The sequence below is a fragment of the Chiloscyllium plagiosum genome, unplaced genomic scaffold, assembly GCF_037043375.1.
Source record: "Chiloscyllium plagiosum isolate Xiang-an unplaced genomic scaffold, Cpla_swu_hap1 HiC_scaffold_43, whole genome shotgun sequence".
NCBI classification, from domain to species: domain Eukaryota; kingdom Metazoa; phylum Chordata; class Chondrichthyes; order Orectolobiformes; family Hemiscylliidae; genus Chiloscyllium; species Chiloscyllium plagiosum.
The window spans coordinates 20,095,097-20,103,868 of NW_028270181.1; the positions used below are offsets into that span (position 1 = coordinate 20,095,097).

General features: G+C 38.6%; 1 protein-coding gene across 1 annotated transcript; it reads left to right on the top strand.

The window, feature by feature from the left end:
* The first annotated feature begins 393 nt into the window (after positions 1 to 393).
* Positions 394 to 8,014, top strand: LOC122541822 (stromal cell-derived factor 1). Its single transcript, XM_043678845.2, has 4 exons — positions 394 to 524; positions 2,131 to 2,248; positions 3,414 to 3,488; positions 6,030 to 8,014. Exons 1-4 carry the CDS (start codon positions 458 to 460, stop codon positions 6,043 to 6,045), a joined length of 276 nt encoding a protein of 91 aa, XP_043534780.2. The 5' UTR covers positions 394 to 457; the 3' UTR covers positions 6,046 to 8,014.
* The last annotated feature ends 758 nt before the right edge of the window (positions 8,015 to 8,772 follow it).

An 8,772-nucleotide genomic window follows, 5' to 3' on the forward strand; every position in this document is an offset into this window, starting at 1 on the left:
TACTGAGCTGTTTTAAAAGGATTCAGAGTTCTACTAGAAGGTTTAAAAATTGAGCTACTTCTACAGTTATCTATACTTCTAAAAAGTATTAATATATTTCTTGAAGCTCAAGAGCATCTCAGTAACGAAACATTTTTTTTTTATTTAAAGAAACCGTGGATTGTTTAACATTTATATCCTTGTCGGTATATTATTCTGGCCCCTATTAAACACTTATAGGACACCAGCTGGATACTATTGTATGAAAGGTATGTATATTTTAGAAACTGAAAAGTCCCAAAGGATTATAAAGGAAGGAATCACTGCATCCTGGAGGATTTTAGATAATCCCTCTGGTCCAATCAGAGCCAGAGAGGAGTGGCTTCGGTTAATATAAATGTTGCCAAAGCCATGCTGTTTTTGAGACAGATTCAGGCTGAGGTTCTTCTCCTGTGTGAACTCCACTAAACAACGAGCCATGATCGTGAAAACGTGTGCAGTGTTACTCCTGCTCCTTGGCACTCTGTGCATGAACCTGACCCAGGGTAAGTGACTGCTGCAGGGCTCAGTGTGGGCAAAGATTGCTGTTCTCAGGAGACAGCAAGAATTCTGTTATTAACCTGCACCTTTCTCTCTGTTTGAAATGGCTGAGAGGAAAACATGCAATGGGCTGGAAAGCTGAAAGGCAGGCTTTTAAATGTTAAAGTGCTTTCAGACTAAACATTCATCGTATCTATGTACTTGACTAAGAGAATATATGTTTGGGGACCACGCTTTGTCATTTTTGAATAATATATCATCCACCTTGTACTGAAATCTCTAAGTACAGCTCATGCCTTTTCTTCCTAAAAGCTCTGTTGGCAGAGCAGACTATATTTTAATACAATGCACAATAGTTGCCATGGAGCTGTATTAGACTAGATACAAACTGCCAACAGGTCCCCTTAAGTAACGTGCAAATATTGTCTGGGAATGATTTTGAATTAATACCAAAAACTGTCAGTGATACAATTTTAGTGGATTAGGAAATAAGTTTCAATATGCACTCTGCTTAAAAATGCAATAGCTTGTTTTTGTAGAGCCATCTGTAAGAAGTGTCCAACTTGCTGCTCCTGATCATAAATAAAACTGAGAGCCGTCATCACGTATTTGTGAAATGATAACTGAAGTGAAGCTGAGGGCTTAGTATCCAGTACAGCTCCATGTTGTACAATTTCTAACTGGGTTGTCCTACATTCTTCAGTTGGTTGAACTGAATTCTGAGTCACCAGCTGTTATGGATTAAACTGCATTGTGTAGGTGGTGAGATTTCACTCACTTGATTCCAGTTGCTGGTCCAATTCATGCTGCTCTATCTAAACAGGCATTGGCTCCAAATGATTTTAATCTGGCTTGCGCATGTTTCTTCCATTAACTGGCTTTCAGCCCCAGAGTTCAGTATTACGTATGAGGTGAAGGAACATAGAATTGATGGACTTTAAGCGTGTGTGATATTAAAAGAGCTAGTTAATTGCTGTTACATAACATGTTAGAAATCTTGGCAAAGGGGGACAGTTTAGCAAATTGACATTTTAATGGAATAAGATGTCTATCTCAGATAATTTTTTGTGTTCATCCTTTCATATATTGCTGTGGGAGCTAGTGCCAAACAAACAGACTAAGTTAGATTAAATCAGAATGAAATTCAGTCTGTCTGTAAGTGGACGTATGATTTAACTAGTGAAAAATCTTTCATTGTGAAGTTTGTCCAATGTTGATTGAAAGAAAATTCCAATTTCAATCCTTCACTTAATATCTAACGGTAGAAGGGTAGACTCACCTGCAATGGCACAAAATAACCACTTTTTTCTTAGAATTATTGACTTTTTACCTTTGTTCCTCATGCTGTAAGAGACTATACAAATTTAGAGGCCGATACAATGGCATTAATATGTTTAACCTAAGGCTTAGAGTTTGGTTGAAAGTCTCGGAGGATTTTGTCCCTAAATCAAAAGATCTAGGTTTGGATGCTGACAACTAAATAGCTAGAGTGTTATTTTACATCCTCAGGATGTGAAATGTTCAGAGTACTGGTCCAAGTTAACTGCATCAGATTGCCCACATTGAAATGAGGAATAAAAATCACACAATTTTTTTTTTCTCTCTCCATAGGGAAGCCAACGGCAGTTCTGAACAGGTGCATGTGCAGAGGTGGAGCAGTACAGATCAATATGAGAAACATCAGGGGATTACAGGTTATCCCCATTCCAAACTGCCCTCTCCAACTCATGTGAGTGCGGGATACTTGCTAATATTCTGTACATTCCTGCTTATTGCCTGAACAGTGCTGCTAATTGAAAGTCATGTAACCTCATTAAACCTTTGCCCATTGGTAAGTGTCCCTCCATTCCCTGAGGTGCTTACCTTGTTAGATTGCCACACTTGAACTAAAATTGCTCAGAACTTTGAGATGGCAAAATGCTCAAAAAGAATGATTTCTCAGCCTTGTTCCCAGTCAGTGGTAGGTTAACAGGTAGTCAGAGGCACAGTAAATGAGACTATATGTGGGGAAGAATATCAGAAAACTAAAATAATGTGAAAACAAATGAAATATACAGTCACTGAAAGTGTTGCCTTGTCCATTATAGATTTACAACACATATCTGTTTAAGATTAAAATCTGTTTAAGTTATGGACAAAATGAATATCCATGTTTAATTTTCCCACAGACTTCTACTTTGGTTTGCCTTCAATGTTTGTCTGTATTTTTGAAAGTTTGTCTTAAAAGTAACTGTTAAAATACAGGATGCCTGCCAATGTCTGTATGCTGTTTAATAGACAAATATTTTGCACTTGTGCGGATCCCTTAGTAATATGTTTCATTTACACACCAAGGGCATCCTTCATTTGAGCACCTTTGTAAAGAACATTGATTCTGTAAAGCTGTTCACTATTCCAATTCGATAACAGTGTGACAGCAAGAAAGCTTAGTGTGAAATGTCAAACCATCAGTGAAGGAATGGCTATGTGAAGCCTGATTACTGTGCTTTCTTGACTCTTTTTTTTTTCCCCTCACTTAAGAGAATGTAGTTTAGCAGTAATTTACTCCATGTGTCAGCTTGGGAATGAGTCAGTGATGCTTATAGAATTTTACGGATGTTGATAACTTTCTTGTGATGAATTGAACTAGCAGTGATTGATTTAACTGAGCACTTAAACTTCCTAAAAAGTTGAGATTCAACGATAAACCTTTTCTGTCAGAGATTGATGTTTTCAAATTGTTTCAATGAATATGTTGATGATTCCCTTAAAATAATAAAGTCATACTTTTTGAGGAGAAAATGTTTGCTTCCAGCAGAATTGGGGGGACAAATACAGACCTCTAAAGAAGTGCTCTATTAGTGTGCGAGCAAGGGATTTATTTTAAAATATTATACACTTTGGTTGCATTACAGAGCCACGTTGAAGACTGGGAAGAAGATTTGCCTGCATCCCAAATTTTTATACCTATGGCAAAGGAAAATGAGTAGGTAAGAACAGAGCTTTTATGAATTTAAAATGATAAAGTAGGGTCCAGAGAAATAGGCTCTGTTTAATATTAGCTGGGAGGGAAAGATTTTCATTTATACAGTTGCCACTCAAAACCCCAATGCCCAAAAGCATTTTAGACCAGAAATGTTCTCACTGTAATGCAGTTATCATGGCAGCTGATTTGTGTATAGCAAGATCCCACAAACCCTCTGAGAGAACAAGCAAATAATCCATTTTGGCTGAGGGATAAATGTGACCCAACATACTGGGAGAAACTTCCCACAACTCCCTTACTCAATCAAATTGTACTTTTGGATCTCTGATGTCCTTGTGAGAGGGAAGACAGAGCCTTTGTTTAATGACCTATCTGAAAGATGCCATCCCCTACAATGCCATACTCCCTCAACACCGAACTGGAGCGTCAGACTCAATTTTGCACTTAAAGTAGGAGCAAATTACTACAGATGCTGGAATCTGTACTGAAAACAACAAATGCTGGACAGGTCAGACAACAGCCATGGAGAGACCGCAAGCTAACATTGAGTCTAGATGATCTGAAGTGTCATCTAAACCAGAAACATTAGCTTGCTCTCTGTTCATGGATGCTCTCTGATCCACTGGAATCTCAGTCATTTGTTATTTTCAGGTTAATTGCACTTGGATCTCCATTTGGGATTTGATCTTAATACTTTCTCCCTTGGAGGATTATTTGGTTATCGGTGCATTATAATGCTGTTCTCATTGAAGAACAGGAGAGAAAAATAGGTAAATTCTTAGAGGAGACTTTTAGGGGATATGGAAAAGGTGAGAAAAGGTTTTGGACCAAAGGGCTAGGATGAGGAGTTAGCACAGGCACAATGGGCCGAATGTCTTATTTTTCTTAAGGTTAAATGAACCTGTGAGAAGATTTTAAATAAATGTGATTGAACACTGAGCATTTTACAGCTGCAAGTTTCAGTAAATTAACACAGTCCTGTGGGAAGTATTTGTATTTACATAACTCCGTGCAAAATGTATAGTCTGTGGTAGATACAATTGATGTCCCTGCATGACTATTGTACTCAATGCACATTTCCTTTATTTGACTAGAGTTTTGACAGGCTGTCATTTGAAGAAAATTCAGGCTGAAGAAATATTCCACATGCTGGATAGCTACAGATCTCTCTGCTGATAGATTCTCTCACTTCCCCATCATTACCCCCTCAATCTAAATCAAACAGACCCAATACTTTTGGGTGTTTGCACTTCAGTAAACTGAGCCTATAAACTATCCTGATGGGGTTAAATTCGTGTTGAAGTAGCATTATCTCAAAGCTACTGTGTGAGCTACTTAGAAATTTTGAGTTGACCATTGCTCTGATCACCCTTGCCATCAATAGTGAACATGAGGGACAGAGCCAAAAACATTTCTCAACCAAAGTTTTCCTTTTAAACCTATTAATGGCTGGTTACAAAACTTCACTGCATTGATTGGACTGGATTTCACTATTAATAACAGATGTTACAGAGTCTGGTATTTCCCTGTGATCGAGGCCAAGTCTTTAATCATTGGTAATTGGAAGAAAAGATTTTTCAGTTACCTCGACTTTCCTCTGCTTCATGCCCTGAATAGATCCCTTCCTCCCTCTTAAGGTGTAGTCCTTGCCTCCTACCTCCCCAGACCGCTTTTTTAAAAACTCACTCATGGGATGAGGGTGTCACTGGCAGTTAAGAGCCAACCATATTGCTGTGGGTCTGGAGTCACATGTAGGCCAGACCAGGTAAGGATGGCAATTTCCTTCCCTAAAGGACTTGAGTGAACCAGATGGGTTTTCCAATAATCAGCAACGTATTAATGGTCATCATTAGACTCTTAATTGAAGACTCTTCATAAAATTAAAATTCTACCATGGCAGGATTCAGACACAGGCACCCAGAACATTACCAGAACAGACCATCAATAATATCACAAGGCCATTGCCTCCTAAAGTTTAAAGTGGGAGATTTGTCAACGCGTCCTAAGGTCATTTGACTGCAGAAAGCATAACATTTTGGTTTAATCCTGGTTTCACCAGGCTTTCCCTCTTCTTTTAGGTTGCTCTATTGGGAGTGGAATCCCTTTGTGATATTTCTATTCTTCCATAAGCAAAGACATTTTATCCAATCATCATAACCCCTGTACCAATTGGGAATTTGTACCTGCAAACTGTACACTCAATAACTTACTGCTTCTCTTAGCCTTTGGGATAATTTAAGATTGTAACACTTGACCAACATTGGGTAGTTAATGGGAACTGGAGCTAATATACAATCATCCACAATTACAACACTCTCTTGATAAATGCCAGACATTGATCAAGTGCACATTATGGCTCGCTGGTTAATGAAGAAAATTCACAGGACACTTCTGCTATAACATACCCTTGACTACAATCTGTTTTTATATGGCCCCCAAAGGGAAACTTTATTGACTGGTTATTTTATATTGATGTAGAACGTACTCCATTCTGAACAGAACTCAAAACTACTTTCTATTGAAAACACCAATATTTATTTTACAGAGAAGGCAAGAACTGAACAGAGGGAAGAGTGAAGCCAGCTGGTTAGCCCTGTCTTGATTCTGTGCAGGAGTGCGTACTCACACTAAAGATGCTCTGTGCACATGTTAACTTACTGTTTCTTTGCCATGCCTGCCTCGATTGCTTTGCTAGCTGCCACACCTCATTCTCAGTCTATTACAAGTCGAATCTAGTTAGCTGTAGTGTGGTGTGCACATGCGCTTTGTCAGCAGTGCTGTTAATTGTTTTTAATTTTAAAACTGAGCACCTTCAGGTATATTTTCAATGTATTTTCACTGCCAATGAATTCCAAGGCATGCTCCCAGGGTTAGAAAAAATTCTTACACAATGTGATGGAACGAAATGCAACTAGTGGGAAATATTATTTTCAGGAGTACTTTTTTGTTTTTGAAGATTAATAATCAGTTAATTTTTTTAAAAAACTAGGTATTGTCATTTTTCTTGAGTTCCCTGCCCCAATTAATCTCCTGATGATTAAATCACAGAAGCAGAAATATGTGATTTTCAAGGATGCACTTTCATTTGGAGCTTGTAAGTCATTGAAGGTAGATGAGATTTTCAGAGAAATCCAACTCCTGTGACCTGTAACTCCTTGACAGTATCTAGTGGCAAGAGTAAATGCTATACTAGCAGACTGACCAGTACACTAACACTCAGGACATACTGCCAGCTCTTAAGTCAGCAATCAAATAATATGGTCTTGATGATGTCCTCTTCCCATCATGCTTTAGATCTCAGCCGTCCCAAAGGATGTATGGAGTTTTGATATAGGGTCTTGTACAATGTTATCGTTTTGATTATCTGCTAGACTGGCGGTCCGTTATCTCAGTTGGCTGGAGGTTTGCATTGCAGACCAACACCAGCAGTGTGGGTCCAATTCTCCTGCCAGCCAATGTTACAATGAAGATCTCATCCCCTCAAAGTCCTCCTTTACCTGAGGCTCACTTACCTCAGGGTAAAACATCATCAAATTGTCTCTTGAGAGAGCAGGACTGTGGCAACTTTACTTTTTTTTAGTATGTCTGAGGATAGCCCAGTGTGATTAGCTTCCTAGCTTCTCTGAAGAAGTTTCTGAATTTTCCAGAACTCTGTTATCTCCCTTGCTGGCACAAGGTTGCTTGATTTTAGGAACTCACCAGAAAAAGTGGGAATCTTTTAGCTTCCACTCCATAACATGGGTTAGGTTTTAAAAACTCCAGAGCAAATTATCCTGGATCAGCTTTACCTATGCAACCAGGATCCAAACTCTATTTTCCTGCTCCTCGGATGCTGCCTGACACAACTCCAAACTCTAGTCCATCCCTCGAGCTGCAGAATTTACTGGACTGGAAAAGGTCTCTCTCAAAGCTATTATAATGTCCCCAACACTTACACAATAATAATGTGCCCCCGCTGATGAAATATCTTCATGAAGCATTAAGGCTGGTAGATGGAAGCTATTGTTTGAATTTATGAATGGTGTTTGAAGCTGCCATTGGAGCTAATTAATTGCTTGTTTTGTACATATTGGAGTTTACTAATCATTGCTTGTTTTGTGAGAGCAATTTGACATTATCTAGCGGAAATCCAACTTTTAACTTCTGATTTTCTGAAACGAGGTGCTATAAGGAAGAATTAGTGTCTGTGTTGGCAAGTGCCTTTTGTTGCAATGTCCCTGGAAATGTGAAAATTCAACCACGTGCTTCCTTCAAGGGAACACATACACTCAAAATATTATTGTTGGAAAGGCAGCAAATACACCAAATATTTGTCCCAGGTGATTTTGATCACGTGATGTGCAGCGACTGATGCATGTCACTTCACTGTATATTTGTAGATGAGATGTTATTACCATATTTTAAAAAAAAACATTGTAATTGAAACTAAGTTTGACATGTTGGAAGACACTATTGACTACTCTGTTTTATACTGTTTCTTTGTAACATTAAGAGGCTTTTTTACAAAATAAACTTTTAAAATTACAAAAAGGTTCCTTGTCATTTTTTAGCATGACTGGCAAATTTTTTTTAATAATTCATTCGCTGGTGGGCGGTGGCTCTGGCTAGGCTAGCATTTACACAAGAGTCAGCCACGTTGCTGTGGCTCTAGGCCAGATAAGGATGGCAGTTTTCTTTCATAAAAGGCATTCCTATTTTCTCGTCAACTAGGAAGTTTACACGTTTTGCCTTTTTTAGAACACAACAGGAGTAGGGATAGGCCACTGGCTACCCCATCATTGAACAAAATCATGGTTGATTTGCCATAGGCATCATCTCCTTCTGTGCCAACTCATTGTCCTCCACTCTCCAATCTGTTAAAAATCTATCTACCTAATCTCCATCATCTAGCCTCACAACTCTCTGGGGTAGAGAATACTAGGTACCCATTACCTCCTGGGAAAACAAATTCCCTTGCAATTTAGTATTAATTGAGTGCCTGCTTACTCCTTAACCATGTACGCTAGTTTGAGCTTTCCCCCACTAGAGTAAATATCTTAACACCTACTCTGCCAATCCCCCTGAGAATCTTGTTACAATAAGATCATCCATCATTCTCCTGAACTCTAATGAATGAACGGCAAACCTGTTTAGCCAATCTTGATAAATCAACCCCTTCATCCTATAACTTAACCTTGATTTCTCAGCTGTGTAGGGTCACTTGACACAGTCGCACTGACAAAATATGAAAAATCTGGTTAAAATATTGAACACGTTGAGTTGCTGTTTCAATTTAACTCATTTCAGTT

Excerpts from the sequence above, each read along its gene's own strand:
- LOC122541822 (XM_043678845.2), top strand. The coding sequence starts at position 458 with ATGATCGTGAAAACGTGTGCAGTGTTACTCCTGCTCCTTGGCACTCTG. Across the intron at positions 525-2,130 it reads GTGCATGAACCTGACCCAGG|GGAAGCCAACGGCAGTTCTG; the intron begins GTAAGTGACTGC and ends CTCTCTCCATAG. Across the intron at positions 2,249-3,413 it reads AACTGCCCTCTCCAACTCAT|AGCCACGTTGAAGACTGGGA; the intron begins GTGAGTGCGGGA and ends GTTGCATTACAG.